Here is a 19,569-nt window from a genome sequence, read left to right on the forward strand (position 1 = left end):
AGCACCTGTGATTCTACCTACAGCACAACTCTTCCTTTCCTGACAATCCTAGCAATGACAGTGGAGGTGGTGGCAGTGATGATGATGATGACGTTCCCTGAGCTTCTGGAGAGATAAATATAAATAACATTTCTGAAGTTATCTCAAAACTTGTTATACTTTGTCTTTGTCAGAAGCCTGCATGTCTAAAACTCGAGAGTCTTCTGATGAATCGGATAATGTTTGCCAGTCTATATTCAAGACACAGACAGGACAGGTGAATTTCCCAAGGTCAGTCACACAGTTTGATGAGTATAGCAGACATAATTCCTTATTTACTAACTTCAGGTCTACTGCTCTCTTCCCCAAACTCTATAAAGCTGTGCTTCCAAAGTAGCAAATTCCAGTTGTTACCCTCTGCGAATGATATTTTTTATAACACCATTCACTTATTTATACACTGAGCAAATATTTTTTGACAGCTATGTGAATTTGAGCATCGATTTGTTCCATCCCTTTCTATCCCTTTACCCAGTGTTCTTTCCTTCATAGTGTTTCTCTCTAGTTGTTTCCTTACCTATTTATTTGTTTCCCTTTTTTATTGACTGCGTGCTTTTCCAAGGCCAGTGAGGTCCATGAGAATTAAGACTCTGTCTCATTCAGCATTACAGCCCCAGGTTCCAGAAATTCCGTAAATATGTTACATGAATAAATTATGCTGATTTCCTTTGGGTTTGAGGTATTCCTTTCTTCTCAAGTACTTGAATGAACCACAATCCTAAAAATGTCTGTTATATATAATTTTTGCTAACTTTCAACCACAATATTCCTGACCCTCCCCCCCAACCCCCCCGCAACCCCTGTTAAGGATCAGAAGGTCCTTTCTCCCCACTTACATGAGTGTCATGTAACCCCTCCTCTACTGGCCACAAGGCGGCTCTGAGATGTCTTAGGTTGAATTCATGAATGAAGGCAAGCTCATAATTTTGGTGCATTAAGGCCTGGAGTGTGGTGGTCCCTCTAATTTTAATATAGCATTAGAATTATATAAAGTAAAATATCTTATTTTGAATTCTAAGTCTGTGATCACTTTCTTTTCCTTACAATAATACAACGGTACTTATTTCTTTTATATCTGCATGGGATCATATATAGCTAACGGGCTAATTTTGAAGACTATTTTTTAGAAAAAATAAAAAAGTGATTTTCCATGCTTTGTTTCATCTAATGCAAAAAAACAACTTTTTGGGAGATAGAAGAAAATGTTATTCTCATTTCACAGATGAGAAAACGGACATGTCCCATGAGTAGTAAGAAGCACATCCAGGGCAGAAACTCAGAGCCTCATTTGATATTTAACAAAGATTTAATGAGCCCCTACAGTGTTCCAAGCACCGTGCTGGGCTGTGGGAACAAAGCAGAGAACAGAGAGAGCAGAACTGGACGGTGTCTTGGGCTCCTAGCTTAGTGTCCTCTTCTAATCTGAGAACTCTAGCCAAGGACAGTGATGTTAAATCATAATTCAATATATTTTTCATATAAAAATGTAACAGTTTTAAGGAGGTTTCTAAACAATACCTTAACCAGAGTTAAAAGGGCATTTTAATAGTATTTCTGACCGAGAGTAAGGTAAGCTTTGATGAAATTAACCAAAGTATTGTAACATGACTTGGAATAAGACCATCAGAAAGTTATCTGAACGTGTGGAAACGTCATCATCTTATATAAAAGATAAGTGCACTAAAAGCACAGCAGTGGAGACTGCACAGCGGCAGCGTTCCAACCCAAGGTACTCTGTTTTTCAAAGAACAGGTAGCACTGATTTCCAGGTAGGCTCCAGGCATCTTCAGCCACGCTTCTGCCGCGTTTCAGCCCGGCTGCCAGGGCTGTCAGTGTTCCCCATTATTCCCCCGACAGACAAGAGAGAAACAGCATGTATTCCCTTCTGCCTGTAAGAGCAGCAAGTAAAATGGCTTTGTGGTGGTACGGAATGTCGACTTAATTAGCTTTTTTCTTCCAGGTAATAAGTGTTTTCTCCAAGGAATGCCCCAAATTAACAACACTGTTTGAAGAAGTGGATATATCCTTGTCTTTTCCCACTTAAGATTCATAGATGCAAAAATCACACTCAAAGATGATAAGAAATCTTCATGGTTTATTGTTTTCGAATATAACAAGATAACATATCAACCACAGTTAAAGTTAGAAACTGTTTCATCTGGCTTGTATTCTGAAATCTTTCATTGCGAGTTAGGATCCTATGTCCCCCAAACCTTAAAGATCAGGGAAATTAGAAATGCTTTCTCTTACATCAGGAGTTCTTTAGTTGAAGGTTCACAGATGTTTTCCAGGTAGGCCTGTGAATCCCATGAAATGGTATGAAAAAAACATTTTTTTGTACGTGTATTTTGTAAGTTTACGCCTTTGAAAAGATTCTCAAAGAAGTATATGAACCAAAATAGTTTGAGAACTTCTTTACTATTGAAGTTTTGAATGTTGTTATAAGGAATTTCACATAGTTTTTGGATGTTTCTTTAAACTTGGCATTTGAAACCAAAATGTATAGTCATCGAAGACATATGTTAAGAATGTAAGATGCCCAGTTTACATCATGACATTTCATTTGTACAATTTGGAGAAGCGTTTCTTGCCTCTGAAAAGCAGAAAGGACCATCCAACTATAACTCCATTCCATGTGACTCTGAGGATTTCAGTTCCTGCACAGCTGACTGGAATGACATTCTATAAAGCAGACCCTCTATTCCTGTTGTACAGTTGTAATGTCGGTTTGTGGTCCAGAACAAGAGTGAAAGATGGCTAAACCTCATCTTACCATCACGTTGCTCTGGCAGTGGGACTGCTAGGCATTATTCCTGAGTCCTTGTGGGACAGCCCTGTCCCAAGTAAACAAAAACAAGGGTCTCTGCCATCTAGGTACTTACCAGCTAGTTGAGGACACAAAACATGTGCCCAATATATATGCATTTTTTTTCCCTCCCAACAGGCTACTCTATAGACTGGAGAAAACTAGAGAATGTATACAGGATTTTACTAGAATACAAAATCCCTATGGCTAACACTGCCCTTGATTACAATATGTCTTATTAGGAATCTATGGATAATTTATAGTTGATTTATTGGTGTTGGTAATTCTCTAAAATCTGCCGGTGAAAACTCCAATAGTTTTGAAGGATAAATTCTAGGACTAAGTTTTTGAATAAACTACACAGATTTCTTTTATAGAGGTGGATTTTCCTAAATTCAGTGTGTTCAGCAAACTAAAGCAAACTAAATAATTGGCCTTTCTGCCACAGTCTTCTGTTTATAAGTAGGTGAAGAAAGTCTTCTTTCCTGTAAGATACAAAGAGAGACAAAATATTTTTTTCACATACACAGACTTATTTATATACATAAATACGTATATATGAAACTCAGTGGAAATTGCTATTTTAAAAATATTTATCAGAACGGGTTCATTAAAACTTGATAAGGTTTGTAAAATTTATAGAGGCATCCCTTTCAAGGCCTGATGTGAGTTATGAAATCTAATTTTGTTTTCATAGCTCTGTGGTAAAATTTTATCAGTGTTATAAAAGGGGTCTTTACGAAGACTGACCGGAAATCTGAACTATCTGGCCAGGCAATAAAAACACATTCCTTAGCTGCAAAGTGTCAGACAAGCAAGGTTTACCTGAAATTGATCGATAAGTCTTCCTTTTACAGTTGAGTGCATTCACTTTACCTCATAGGATAATAGTTTTTTTTTTTAATGGTTTTTCCATTAATATCACACTTCAGTGTTAGTAAGAAACAAGAAAGACATAAAAGGGAGAGAGACATGCCATCAAGAAAGAACGTTGTGATCTTAATGGCAGAGCACTTGTGCTCAGATGACGTGCTTGTGTGAGTGAAGGTTGGGACTTTTTCACTGATAGTTCTGGGTTGAATTGTGCCCCCCGCACCACCAAAAAAAAAAAATTCACATGTCAAAGTCTTAACCCCCAGCATCTCAGAATGTGGTCTTATTTAGAAATAGGATCATTGCAGATGTAATTAGTTAAGATGATCCTAAGATGTAATTAGTTAACATGTAATTAGTAGGGGCTCAGTATGACCGGTGTCCTTATAAAAAGGGGAAATTTGGACACAGACAGGCAAACAGGGAGAATGACATGTGAAGATGAAGGCAGAGATCGGGTGGTGATTCTATAAGCAAAGGAACGCCAAGATTGTCTGCAAACCACTAAAAGCTGGGACAGAGGCATGGGACAGAGCCTTCCCTCACACTTCTCAGAGGGAACCCACCCTGCCAGCACCTGGATCTTGGACTTTTAGTCTCCAGAACTGTGAGACAATATATTTCGTTGTTTAAGGCCCCCAGTTTGTAGTACTTTGTTACGGCAGCCCGAGCAACTAATATACAAATGAATACGCCTACTGGGGTAAGAAGTGAGACCCCTGATGGCTTGCTATGTCCCGATGAGCTGGTGAGGGCCTCTCCCACGCACTTGACAGTGCTCCTTCCACCTTGAGTTGAGCAAAGTATAACTCACTTTGCCTAACTTAGCCATCATCAGGGAAGTCTTCCAAGCAGGAAGTGACTAAATCATAGAGTTATTCCTTGTTGAAGACCAGTGAACTCATTTTTAGAATCACCAATAACCATGCCTGAAATTTCTACAGCACTGAAAACTTATAAAGGGTTTCTAGGGTGATATAATGGAAAAAGCACAGGCTTTGAGGTTAAGTAGATCGAGGTTCAAATACCAACTCGGCCACTTACTGGCTGGTGGCTTCGGGTAAAATATTTCACCTCACAGAAGCTCAACTTCCTCATCTGTAAAATGGAAAAGTAAAAGTAGAAAAAAATAGCTACTTCTAAAGGTGGTCATTAGATTGGAACAGACAACAACAATGTAAAAGGTCAACCTGGTGCACGGCACGTACAGACGCGCTAAGCCGCGTTAGTGCACTTCCCCATTTATGTTTCTTATTCGATCCTCATACCAAAGTACTTGTCCAACAGTGCAAGAGGGAAGACTCAATTCAGGCCTTTGATACCAAGCCCAGAAATCTTTCCCTGGGAGGAACCACCCTCAGTCCCTGGCCACTACCAAGCTGTGCCATTGCCTGCCTCTGTTGCTCTGATAAAATCCGGACTGGGTTTCTGAGGGTCAGAGTGATCTGGAAGCAGGTCCTAGTGGACACCTGGAGAAAGGCTTCACAAGGTCAACTAGAATTCCGGCTACCACTCTTGTTGCCCAGTCATACCTCACTACTGAATCAGAATCAGACTTTTAAAGTTGGCTGGGACTTCAGAAATGAAAGTCTACATTCTTCATTTTATAGAAGAGGAAGCAGGAGTTTAGATGGGCCCCCAACCAGTTAGCATCAAGTTTAATGGTCTTCTGAACCTCAGTCTAATGCTCCTTCCATTCTATTATGTCCCCAGTAGTTACGATGTCAGCTTAGAAATGGGAGAACCAGAATAGATCTAAGGATACATAAAATATTCTCAGAATAAGCCATTGCCATTGAAGAGAAATGTCTTTAGTGGAATCAAGGTCCTTCCCAGCTCTATGATGCTTAGACCAAGACAAGGTAAAGGTGGATTTCAAAATGGTGCCGCAAGTGCAATTTAAAAAGGGGTGGGGCGTATCAGTGCTTTTTACCTGCTCTCTGGAGGGGGCGAAGTTTGCTCCTCTCCGGCCCCAGTGCAGAGCAGCTCCTTAAGGAGCTCATGGCAGTTTCAGAGTAAGTGGAGCGAGTAAGGAGCAGTGACTCTTATTTGGAAATCTCCTAAATTGGCTGACTCGCATTTATATGCTGTTTCTGGCAACAGAGATCAGTCTGGGTCACCTCTACCACTGAGTAAATATGCTGAAAATTATTACTATTTCAGACAAATGTTTAACTGTTCTCAGATTATCTATGACACGAAGGGCCAAAGTCACAGCAATCTAACCTGGGAGTGAGTTTATTTTACCTTGTGATTTATGGAATGAGAATTCTGGGCGCTCTGTGGGACTAATTTAATACGAAACATTCAGATGTCTGTCTTATAATGCCATTCATCTTTCCTTAGCCTGCCTGCACCAGGGGGCATGTGGTTCAGAGAGCAGACTCTCCCTTCTCAGCCACAAATCATCACACTTGTGAAAGGGGGTGACGTGTCTTCCCTTCGAAGCCGGGCTGCCTGCAGCAGAGGCAGCGAGCGGTTCAGGATCCATCTGGGCACTGATGAGAGAAGAGGGTTTTCCACTCTATCAGGCCTCAGGAGTGTTTTGAGAGTTACAGTGAGCAAAGAAGGGATCACGATCAACATTGTTGCGATTTGATTGGGGATAAAGGAAATCTAATCAGTCTACGGTGCCTTACAAACAAGTGCAAGACTTGTTTTATGAGAAAGTCGTATAATAGTCTATGGATTGGGGTGATAAGGCATGTGTTAGCTCAGGTTGCTATAACAAAGTACCACAGGCTTACGAGCAACAGAAATGTATTTCTCATAGGTCTGGAGGCTGGCAGTCTGAGACCAGAGTGCCAGCGTGATCAGATTCTGGTGAGAGCCCTTTTCTGGGCTGCAGTCTGCTGACGTGTCATTGTATTGTCACATGGCAGAGAGCAGAGCCGAGGAAAGAAGCTCTCTTACGTCTCTTATAAGAACCAGCAGAGGAGAACGTGCGAAGGTACAGAAGTGAGAGAGAATACTCGATTTGGGGGGAACTGAGGGAGCATTTAGGATGAATGGGGTACAGATCTCTGTGATCAAAGGAGTATAAAAACTGAGACTGCAGGGCTTGAGGAGCAAAATACTCTCAAGCGAAAAATCGAAACTCCTTTGCATGACCTACGAGGCCCTCTGGAATCCTACTTTTGCCCACCACGCTCCCACCTCACCTCACCTGTTACTCCAACATTGAGGCGTCTGCACTATCCAAGTGGCCACATACCTACTGCATTCACCTCTGCATGCCTAGCACCCAGAACAACAAGTGCCTGGCTATATTGATAGAGGAATTAGTTCCTCCAAAAACTAATTCTCTTGGTATTTTCTGTCTTCTAAGGAAAGTGTCTGTCTCCTGACCTATATGAATTTCATTTATGGGGCAAGTGAACAAGCTTGAAAATTAATTTTTTCAAAAAGCACTTGTTTAAAGTGAAATCATAGTCTGTGGAATTTCACACTCTTAGATGAGCCTGCCAGGGATGCGGGAGGCTTAAGCTTCCACATTAACTAGACTTAGAGCAAACGCAGAGCAGAGAGGCTTAGCCTCACTCCTAGCAAGATGCGCTCCTTCATTGAAGAAAGGGTCATTTTGGCAAATAAGACCCCAGTACCTGTTTCAAATCTCTTTTTCTTTGTACATATAAAAAAAAATGCATGAGAAAACTTCAGGAAGCTGGTGATTTCCCCCACTCTCAAAATAACTCTGCTCCTCAATAAATATAGCCTAGCCCTGACATTATTCTTGTGACCATTAAAATAGCAAAACTTTATCAGCACCGAAGGCAGCTTCATGAACATGGGAAGATTCAGCACCTCAGACTCACTTGTTTCGTCTCCAACATCTAGGTCCTGGCTACAGTCTCTGGGTGGTTTGTCCCAACCCAAGAATGTTTCCATTATTTCTCAAGGAAATGGTGATGAGTAAACATGAGGATGCTTAGACTCAAACCCTCACACACGTAGCCAGTGCTTCTTTGCCTTCACAGCCCCTTAACGCGAAGGTAAAATAGTCCACAGGGCTCTTGAAATTGGTACTTAGAGCTTGGGCCATCTCCAGCTGACAGGCACAAAATTCCTGGGTCTGTACCACTCCCCATCCCAGGGACTTCTTAAATGCTCAGTCCCTGCCCCACCTCAGGTGTACAGAATAAGATTCTCTGTGATCGAGCCTGATACTCTGTATTTTATCAAGCTCCTCAGGTGATTCTCGCACACAGTAAACTCCGAGAAGCATATTAAGGAAGCACCCTTGCTGATCCACAAATGGCTCCAGGGAGGATTGTTTATAAAATTAAAGGCGGGATTTAAAGGCCTTTAGAAGAGAAAAGCAAGGAAGACTGTGGCAAGAAAAGCCAAAAGGCAAGTTAAGAGGAGAAAGAGAGGAAGAAGCAAAAGAGTGATAGACATGAAGAGAGACATAATGAAACCTTATACTTGGGCGGGCACTGACCCTGACGTTTCTGAGGGTGTTTTCCTCTCCCCCTTTCCTCTCTAGCACAGTCCGCAGGGTTATTTAAAGAGAGTGTGCCTTTGGGCAATTTTCTTTTAAAAAGCCGCTGGTGGTGGCACCTAGAGATTGACTGCCCAGCTGTCTCAGTTGGTCTGACAGAGCTGACATCCTTAAACATCCACATCCAGGCTAAAACCCCAATATTAATTCCCAAGTTCAAAACTTCTAGGACTGATAAGCCAAGACCTAATGCATCCAGCGGTTGCATATAAGCCAAGACCTAATGCATCCAGCGGTTGAACCGTATATCTACCCCTAAACCAACACAGGGATATTGCAGACAGTGAGTGATAGCACAACCAATTCAGAATCACCATTTTACTTGCCATATAAATATAGTTTCCCGTCTCCTTTCTTCCTCCCTCCCCCATTCCAGTTGCACCATAGGCGTAAGCACTTCCTCTCTCCTCATACATTTCTATTTGCACATATGGAGCAGGGTGACAGCCTACTGATAGTAGTTTCATATTACAGACTTGAAGAATCAGAAAATACTATAGCTGGCAGCAGGCTCCCACTAAACATCCACTGTTATGGAGTCTGTCCGTTTACTTTCACCAGCACTCACCTGAGTGGTCTTTGTTGACCCTACTCTGCAGTTGCTTCTGGCCAAGAAGCCCCAAACCAGATTACTCATGCAGAATTCTAGTTTATTGTATGGAGAACAAAACTACTGCTCTTTCTTTCTGCTTACCTAGCCTTCGGAGGGATTGAGATCCCTCAAAAGGAGGGATCTGGAGCCACCGGTTTAATAAAAACAAACGAGGAGCACTGTTGGGACCAAATTCCATTTAACTGAGGACATTTGCATCTGATTTTTGTAGTGATCTAGAATAACACAAACCTGTGGGTTTTGATCATTCTCTTCCAAATGATGCCGGAAAAAATATGCTGCCTTGGTGAATCACAAATCTCAATGACACTCAGCACACGTGGGCTATTATTAAAGGTTAGTTCACAAATGCTGTAACAGCCACTGACCGCAATTTCTGAGTCTCTCAGGAAAGAGAACAGATTTATCTTTATCTTTCATTATTGTTGTTTGCTTGTTTGTTGCTTTGTTTTCTTGACCCACAAAAAATATTTGGTTATTATTATGAACAATCAAGATAAAAAAAGGAAATTCAGGGTTATTGTTCTATGAAACTACCTCTGCATTTTGAATTACTACTAATGTGTCCTGTTTTATAAAGCTGACATAAGCACCCAAATAAAATGCTTCTTATTTACAAATGCTGTCAAGTTAATCTCAAAATGTCTGTCAAACATTCAGGCATATTGCTTTTGGTTAGCTGGCTTTGAAACATGCAACTTCACTCCAACACTTAATCAGGCAACGAAAGCTAGAAGTGGGGAAGAAACATCCAGAAAAGTCCTTCTGCTGAGAACAATCACAAATGCTGGTATGCTGTTCATTAACATCTGGATCACCTTAAGGGTGTTTGTGAACCAGCAGGAAATAAATTTCTGGAGAAAGCCATAGACATGAAGATGGTTGCTATAGTATTTAATAATAAATGGTTTCCAGTTGATAGAAAAATATTGAAATGTGACTTATACATATGAGGCTGATTCGAATTCGATAAACATGTCCCCAAAGGAAATTACTGGGTTTATTAAAAGCCCAGGAGGGCTGAACAGAATTGCAATAGTCTTCACCTTTGATGAAGGTGGAGTAACTGCTCCCCAGTCCACCTTCCAGCCAACCAAAGAAGTTCAATAATAAGGAAAGAGCAGGGCTGTTCCTAGTCCAAGTTAAAAGTGGCTATGAACTGTCAAGATACCCTGGGCGAGCCATCGTCAACAAAGTAGGTGTTGCTGCCTCGCTGGTAAAATGTGATGTGTTGATGACTGTTATATTACATCTAAAATCCCATTTACTAGTAATAGAAAAGTTCAGTTAAGAGTTTTGCCTTATGTCTCTTGGTGCTTGATATAGTGTTGTGTGTGATATTACCAATTTTCGCTTCCGGCGTATTCACATGCAACAGTGAAGACTTCACAGGAATTTGCACATTTGATCCAGGGTGAAATTATGCCATTTTCATAGCAAATCAACTTATCCTTGGCAGCAAAATGATAGGTACCTTTACACTTAGAGAAATGCCTTTGTTTTCAAAGAAATTTGAAAAAAAAAAAAAGCTCTGTGTTTTATGGGGATTGTGATCCACTCATTCTAAGGAGAGGCTCAGCAGGTTAAGAATCCAGTGGGCCCACTTTCCAACTGGAAGCACGATCCTTAACCCTTCTTGTTTTGACTTTCTTGTTAAAAATAAAAAAAGGAAAAGCAAAATGGGGGTCGCATGCAGTCCTTTTCTCCTTCATATCACAAAGCTGCTCTGGAATGCCTTCACATCTCTAACATCGCACGACACGTAGAGAAAATGTCTGCAAAACGGCAAATCGCTGTGGATGTAACATGTGAAATTTCACCTCAGTGTGCTCTGCTTTTAGCGGTGGTGGAGGCAGCAGGAATTTATTCATGCAGCCTTCCTGATTTGCAGACCGGGAGTCAATCCTGGGCCTTTTGCACAGATTACCAAGAGCTCCCTTCAGTAGAAATGATCTACTGCCTTCTAGCATCACATTAAAGTGGTGGATTGAGGAGTGAGCCCAGCTGAGCCATTCTGTACACACCTAGCCAGGTTGCAATTTATATTCAGACAGAGCTGTGAGTGGCTTTTAGAGGAAGAGAGAAGAAAAGAGCATTTCTCTGGAAATTTTCCACCTGCACCAGAAACCAAACTCTGATTTGTCACTGCTATTTTTTAAAAAATGACTCTTTCTTCATCACAGGAAGAAATAGACAGGTAAGTTCCTCTCTTCCTATAGGATTGAACTAAGTTTGTTAAAAATCTTCCTTGATCCTTTCATTAAAAAAAAAAGAAAGAAAGAAAGAAATTATTACATGTCTTTTCCCTCAAATAATGCATATATTCTCTCCCAGAGTTTCTATATTGAGTACACAGTCTATAACTTTTATTACTGAGCTTATGTCAGGAATTATCCAACTTCCTTCTTGTGAACAACATCTAGCTCTGCCCTATTGTCCACTGCAACCACAGGCCACACTGAGGGGAAATTGGAGATTGGAGGAGGAAAGATCGATTCATGTGGCATCAGTGGCCACTAGCTATTTCATTTTCATCCAGTAAATGTAGGATTTTAATATATAAATTTGAAAAATATGGTGGTTCAGCCAGAATAAAATGTCAGTCTGGTTCAAATTTAATGTTAGGTGGTCGAAGAGTCAATTTTATTATATATATCTTACATATATATAGTGTACATATATGTATATGTGTGTGTATATATATGTGTGTTTGTGTGTGTGTGTGTGTGTATGTTACTTGAACCCACTAAATTGCTTTTCAGTAATAACTACTAGTTTTCTTTTTTTTCTTGGAAGAAAATACCCCTAACTGTTATTTTACTGATATTGCTTCATCTAGTTTTGTTGTCTTTCCAAAACTAGATCTGCGGCATCAAGTGCCATTCTCCACAGAATGTGAAAGTAATAACTTTCTAAAGAGACTGCATAAAATTAAAAAGGATGAATAATAATCACATCATGGCGAGCACATATATGTATATAGGCTACATCAGCAAAATACAGCACAAAATGTGATGGCTCTGCTAGGACTCGTGTGGACGCACCAGAGACTGCAGCTTCCCGGATGGAGACACCACAACGTCTGTGGCTTGAGGGCCCTGCTGCCTTCGGATTCTGGCATAATTTGCTCTGATCTCCATCAGTTGGTTTAACTCTGTTAAAAAATTATTTTGAGAGACAAATCAATGTATTTATAGAAAATAATTAAAAGTGCAGGATAACGAAACACTTGAAGTTCCCTCAGAAATCCTCGGCTTCCACCCAGGACTCTCTCATTACACACTTGACTTGCTTATCACATCAGATATGTGTGAACATTCTTTGGATTTCTACAGAAAGGCAGTTGCTAGAGAGGGCCTCCTTCCAGGCTTTTTATAAAGCCTGAATTGAAAGCTAACCTAGGAGTGGTCTAAAATTTGAACCCACTGAAAAGATGCTAAACACAGCAGTGAGAACAGTGTTCAGATCTCATGACAAATGGCATAAAGCACTCTTTCAATTTTGATGTGGGTTTGTGTGAAAAAACCATTCTAACAGCATTGATCTGTTTTGACAAAACAAATTCATTTTTCAAACACCCAGTGTGATTCTCTGATGACTAACTTCCACATGCTAAATGTTTTTAATGTAATAAATGTAATAAAATAAGTTATTACATTGTGTTTAGTTTTGAAACTCACAAGCTGTCTTATTTATAATAGTAAAGCCAGGCAGTCACAGAAAAATTATTGGTGAAATGATTAATTAATTAAATGTCCCTGAATAAATATATACATGCTAGTAGCATTTTAAAAAATATTCTGAATATTTAGATTTCTACTAAATAATTATTTCTAATTTAATGATTTCTAATTTAATTATTTCAGAAAAAAAATAAATAAAATGGCACTTATATAGTAAAATAGTTTCTAAAGAACAACTAAATTAAAAGTCTGCTATCCATCAAATTTTCTATAATATATGTCACTTACTGGAAAGAATTCAGACAATTGCAGAAAACCACTAACTATTTCACCATATGAAGGTAATACAGGGACCTACTTTCATGGGAAAAGAATCAAGTTTCACATCATAGTAATCCATGTGGTTACTATAGAATTGAAGATGCAGAAATGAACGTTTGTCCACACAGCTTGGTCACAGGTCCACAGAGCTAACACACAGGAAAATGGTTGCGAGAGTAATCGTTTCATTTCCAATTTTCTCTCTTCCCTTCACAGTTTTTACCAGTAACAAGCTAGCTTCCAGGAAAGCAGCTTACATTTCTCACTGCATTTTGGATATTCTTTTGGCTAGGTTGACCAAAGTGTACTTAGCTTTATTATTCAGAAAAGCCCAACGAACACGGTGAGGCCCGGAGGGTGAGGTCCAGACAACAGAAGGCCATCCCAAGAGTGTGAAAGATTAAGCATAAATAATGAAGGGACTTGGGAAGTACCTCCTACTGCACCACTGGTTTGCTTACTATTCAATTATATTATAATATTTCAAGTGTGTTTGTTCACATACTTAATCAGATTGAAAACTCTTTCTGGGAAAGAACCCTGACAGATTTCTGTTATAGGCTATGCACTCTGGGAACTGTCAGAAAGCTGTCAACTAATACTTACTGATGATAAGAACCCATCATAGGTGTCTTCTAAGTAACCACATAATGAAGGTCACCAAGAGCTGGGGTGCTGAGTACTGATGACTGATGGGGATAACAGAACACAAAGAACACAGGATTGGAGGCTCTTCCTTAATGTAGGAAGGTGCTGGAGGAATAGCTGCAGCATTCCTCCAAGAACAGTGCTGGGCATCCCCATAAATTCCCACTTTCCTACTTTTTCGTCTCCGTTCCTATAATTTTGTGCCTTCCAGTCGAAATGTGAAGATGTGGTTGCAAATTGTTTTAAAAGTTTTTGGTTTACATATCTTATATATAAAAAAGTAATAATAATTTTATGGTGACTTTTTAAACAAAATAATCTAACTTTATTATTTTAGGAATCCCAGGTAATTAATTTCTTTTTAAATTTTCTTTAAGGTGATACCAATATTCTGCAGAGTTTCCTAAAAATTTTGTCTTTGCTAATATAGGTTTACCTACAGAAAGGGCTTTAAATTCCTCAGAATAAGTAAGATAAAGGATACAAGATGATTTAAAAACAAACATATGTTTCTTTTCCACTGCTATCATTTATCAAAGAAAATTATCAAGAAATAGACAAGATGATAAAACAAATATATATTTACTTGTTACTAAAGAAATCTGCAAACTAAACTAGTTGCTGTTAATAAAACATTAAGTAAATAACTTGAAAAGTAGGAAGTCAGTGGAGCCTCACTTTCCTCTGGGTTCATGCTAAGGAAGTACCTTCAAATTAGGCCCTTTAGAATTTCTGCAAATAAGCCCCTTGGATGAGGCTCAAGGCTAACAGAAATTTGAATTCTTTCGAGCAAAGTGTCAACAGTGAGGTTCCAGCACATAAATATATAAATTTAACTTTAATAACACAGAATAGAAAAGTGCATAGGAAGTTAATTATTAAAAATCATCATGAGATATAAAATTTAGTAAGTTTTTTGAAGAAAAGGCTAAATGCTTTAATTCTTCAGAAACTTGATGGAAAATAAATTGTCACCCATACCTTTTTGGGTTATAAAACCCTGTCCCGCGGACACACAGATGACCATGTCTCGCTCTATGTCATCCCATGACTCAATCAGCTCTCCATCTGGGGTGTACAGTGTTCTGGCTGGGTGGACCATATTGAGACGAGAGGAACAGTCGTCCAGCAGCTGAAACACAAAGGGACAGACATATTGGAAGGTGGACTGTCACAACATAATGAAGCATTAAAGAATCAATTGTTAGGAAGAGGAATGGAAAGAGATGGGAAGTAGGACAAACAAAAGTTACCTAAAGTGCTTGAACGATGAGGAATATCAGTGCTGTCAGTAGACTCTCCCTTTCAGTTCTCTAGTTTGCCATGTGGGAAAAGACTTCTTGATTTTTAAGAAGTGGGTAAATATGAAAACTCTGGTTTGAAAATCTAGACTTATCAGAATAGCCTTTTTTTAAAAAAAAAAAATAATGAGACAATGCAATTCATGGAGTGCAAGACAAAAGCACTGATCTGGGGGTGAGGGGACCTGGGCTCTGGCCTCTGACCTCAGACAAGTCAAGGAACTTCCTTAATAAAGAGTTTCTTCAACTATAAAATCAAAGTTTGAGTCTAAGACCTCTACGACTCTATAATTCTATGATTAGAAAGTTCTTTTTTTAGCTTGGTAAATTTAAAAACTATCTAGAAGGGCTTTATTTAATTTCTCTCAATTTTCTTTGAAATACTTATAAAAACATATGTATAGATGTAAAGTGTCAACAGTACTAAAAAGATTAGTCAACATGCTTTCAGACCCCTGAGGGCAGTTCCATTAAAGTGTGAATAAGACTTTAAGACAAAATAATGAAAGCAAGCAGGAAGAAAGTAAGAGGTTTCTACACACGTACCTGTATGACTTTCACCTATTATACAGGCCAAACATTTGTTCCCCCAAAATGTAGAAGCCAGATCTACATGAGCTCCAAATCACCATCAATACTTCATTTTTAGATCTACTTAGGAGCTACAACTCACCACAATGCAGCCTGGCATGGGGCAAAATTGGGCCCATAATAACATCTCTCATCTGGAAAATGAATCAGTAATATGAAGCAAGACACTAGAGTGATGAGACTCAATTCACAGAGTGCAGTTTTCAGCTGCTATTTTGAGCAAGGGATGAATGAATTGAATTGAATAATAACTGAAGTTATCTGATAACACATTCCCTTCTGTAGAGTGAACTAGTCAGAGAAGAGCAGTGGGAGAGTGGTGTTAAATGCAGCCCTACCCCTCCTGCTAAATAACAGCCAGTCAGCAGCAATTCGACTGAATACTGTGCATATGAACCAGCCCTCCCTCTTAAGATTGAGGGGAGAATTCTGACAACTCCCAAGGGAAAATTTAGGGGAACCAAAGAGAACGAATCTATTCTGTCTACCGTCAAGAGATTTCACCCTGCACAAAGAGGTATAAATAGAAAAGTGAACAACAGCAACAATGTGAGCTTTATGAAAATATCCTACAACATAAAAAGAGGTACATTATACTCAATGAAGTTTAGAAAAAGGTTTACAGTAGGAGTACCTTTTAGAGAGTACCTGTATTTTATTCCCCTAAATTTCAATAAAATATGACTTTAATAAACACATATACACACAGAAATTAGATGACAACAGCTTAAAGAAAAGGAGCACTGCAGAGAGGACAATGATGATGATGATGACAATAACAAATAGAGCAGCTAAAATTTATTGGTACATCTATATAGGCTAGGAACTTTTCTAAAAGCTTCCGAGGACAATTTAATTTCATTCTATGGAAATAACTATTAACCTTCTTTTGTTAATGAGAAAAATGGAGAAGAGTAAGATTAAATATCATAATCAAGGTCACAGTGCTAGTAAGAGAACAAATAAGGTTTCAAACTGAAAGGAATAGAAAACTGAGTGAGAAGAGGAGAGAAGGTAAGGAAATAAAAAAAACTCTAATAGTATAAATAAAATATATCTTAGAAGCAGAGAAAAGCAGACTCAATATTGTAGAAAATCAAATCAGTATTAGGGAGGACTAAGTTGAGAATATCTCATAGGACACAGAGAAAGGATAAGACATGAGATTTATGAAGAAAGTTAAACATCTACAATGTCAAGACATCAGATATCAAACCTATACATTATTGGTGTTACTGGAGAAGAATCCAAAATAAATTATAAAAAAAAAAAAATAGAAGAAAACTTTTCTGTCCCAAGCAAGGGGGAAAATTCAGATCTGTTTTCTGCAAAAATGAATACCACTCCACCTCAAAAAGGAGCAAAATTTAAGAAGATTTTAGGGGAAAAGGTTTTAATATAAGAATTCAGTATCCAGTTAAATTATTGCATTTGGTTATAAGAAACAAAAGATATCCTCACAATACCAAAATTACAGACATTTCAGATTATTAAGAAATGAATGAAATTCCTTCACCATGGGAAACCATAATATAAAATGACTAATATTAAGCAATAAGACTACTAGAACATGATCAAAACTGCTACAAAAATAGTCAAGAAAATAAATGAATTAAAAAATTTTTAAATAAGTCTTCATAGAGAAAAGATAAAGTAAAAAATGCAGAATATCACCAAAAAGGGACCTGAGCAAGGGAAGAAAAGGCAAATTATTCCAACTCTCTAGTTATTCATGTGGGTAAAACATGCTGTTTCTTCTTTTTTCCTTTGTTAAGAATATTTATTTTTATGATTATAACCAGTGCCAAGCAGAAAATAAATTATAAAACATCAATAGGTTTTTTGTTCGCCAAAAATAGGCATATAGAAAATATAGTGAAGGGGAATCCATCCCAACAGCAAAATCAACTAGGAATAACAATTATTTTTAAATGTGAGACCCTTATAAAAATCACAAAATTTTACCAAAAAAGATATATGTATAGAAAAGAATGACACAGAATTGAATCCAGCTGCAAAGACTGAATACTGTGAAAGGTGTCATTTTCATGACATTAATTAATAGCCTAACGCAACTGCAGTCAAAACCCCTGTAGGATAATTTTAGGGTATTGAAATGTAATTCCAAAATTCACCCATAATAATCAATAGTCAAGGGTATTCAAGTAAAAATAGAAAACAGAGTGCAGTGATAGGCAACTTTTATCAGACATTAAAATATATTATAAAGCTATAATGATTCTAAAAGTATTAGGTACATAGATAGCTTAATTTTGTTCACCAAAAATAGCTTAATGTATATAAGCTAATGTATATAAGAATTTAGTATATGATAAAGTTTGTATCCCAACTCAGTAGGGAGAACAAAAAATGATCTATCAGTAAATAGGGTTGAAATAATCATTTTAAGCTAACTACAGAAAGCAGAAAAAACAGCTTCATTCAAATACTACATCAGAAAAAAAAACTCAACTCTAAGAAATTTGAAGAGAAATCAAATGAATCTTTACATGACCTCATGATGATAAAGGGCTGTTTTAACATTAAAAGCAATCAACAAATAAAAAAAATATATTAATTTCTTTCTGTAAAAAAATCCCATCAATCCAATGAAATATTGGAAATTTGCTACAACAAATCTGATAAAGTTACATATACTAGCCTTATTTTATTTAAAAAAAAAACAACTCATATCAGTGTGAGAAATACTTCTAATAGAGAAATAGCAAAGGATTTAACTGGAAATTCACAGATGACTAATAAATAGTAAAACAAACAAAGCAAAGCAAAGCAAAATCACTTTACGAGTAATTAAAGTAATATAAATTAAATAATGGATAGAACATTTTCTCTTGTCAAACATGAAAATACATGCTTCTCAGTGACTGCGCTTAGCATTGTTGATATCCTATGTATATCACATGTGGGAACTCTCATTCACTACTTGTGGGAGCACAAACTCCTGAAATATTCCTAGAAAACGATTTGGCAATAGCTATCAAAATTCTCAACCATGTTTATACATTTTGACTTAGCAATCCTTCTAAGAATTTATTTGGGAGAAATAATCAAAAAATTAAGTAAAATTTACACAGAAATGAATTCAATGGAGCATGCTTTAAAAATGGCAAAAATTTAAAAACAACTTAAATAGCAAACAACAGAAAAGTGAATGAATAAATAATCCATCTATTTGGTAGAAGATAATGATGCCATTAAAAATAACGGTTTTTTTTTTAAAGAATGTTGAATTATATGGGGAAAAGTTCATAATAATTTGTTAAGTGAATAATGTAGGTTGTAAAATTGTATATACCTTGTGATCTACTATGATCACAATGACAAAAATAATAACTAAAAGAAATCATAGCAATATATCTACTAAAATCATAATAACAGTGGTTATTTCTGGGTGATAGAATTTTCATTTCCTTCTTGGTGCTTTTTCTTTTTCTAATTTGAACACATTGACTATATGCTGTTTTATAATTAGAAAACAGAATAAATTTTGTTTGAAGAATCAAAATTTTCAGTTACAATAGATTCATATGATTTTCTTTTGTATTTTTTCTAAATTTTCCATAACAATAGTCACCATCGTACTCTGCTCAGGCTTCCCAAACAAATACCATATACTGAGTGTCTTTTAAATAGCAGAAATTTATTTCTCACAGTTCCGGAGGCTGGGAGGTCCAAGATCAAGGTGCTGGCCAATTCAGTTTCTGGTAATAGCTCTCTTCCTGGCTTGTAGGCAGCTTGTGTCCTCACATGGTGGAAGAGAAAGATCTCTCTCCCTCTTCTTATAAGGCCACAAATCCTATCAGATTAGGCCTCCACTCTTATGACATCATTTAACTGCCACCTAAAAGCCTTCAGTCATATTTGGGGTTAGGACCTCAACATAAGAATCTGGAGGGTGGGACACAGTTCAGTCCATAGTAGTTATTAATTTTTTTCTGCTCCAAGACAACCAAAGGGTATGAAATTTTAGTTTCAATCTGGGCTAGGAGCAGTAGGGAGCTGTTCTAGAAATATGTATAGATAGGTCTTTGGGAGAAACTTGTGTAATTTGAAAAGATCCCACATAAAGGTAAATCTTATAATTTTTCCTACTTTACTACCAAAATGTCACTATTGTATAGAGATCATATTTCTTATTGGTAATTAGAAAATGAATTCTTTCTAATAAAAAC

At 37.7% G+C, this 19,569-nt stretch overlaps 1 protein-coding gene across 3 annotated transcripts in view; it reads right to left on the reverse strand.

Annotated features, from left to right (window-relative positions):
- Positions 1 to 2,114: 2,114 nt before the first annotated feature.
- DCDC1 (doublecortin domain containing 1) overlaps positions 2,115 to 19,569 on the reverse strand; it is a 367,143-nt gene continuing 349,688 nt past the window's right edge. For all 3 annotated transcript variants that reach the window (XM_039866324.1, XM_039866325.1, XM_039866326.1), the window contains 3 exons: positions 14,466 to 14,616; positions 11,877 to 11,986; positions 2,115 to 3,330 (listed from right to left, as the gene is read on the reverse strand). In XM_039866324.1, the coding sequence (XP_039722258.1) occupies positions 3,268 to 3,330; positions 11,877 to 11,986; positions 14,466 to 14,616 (324 nt within the window). In that variant the 3' untranslated portion in view covers positions 2,115 to 3,267. The remainder of the gene's footprint in view (positions 3,331 to 11,876; positions 11,987 to 14,465; positions 14,617 to 19,569) is intronic.

This window comes from Pteropus medius, unplaced genomic scaffold (assembly GCF_902729225.1).
Source record: "Pteropus medius unplaced genomic scaffold, Ma_sr-lr_union100, whole genome shotgun sequence".
Classification (NCBI taxonomy): Eukaryota; Metazoa; Chordata; class Mammalia; order Chiroptera; family Pteropodidae; genus Pteropus; species Pteropus medius.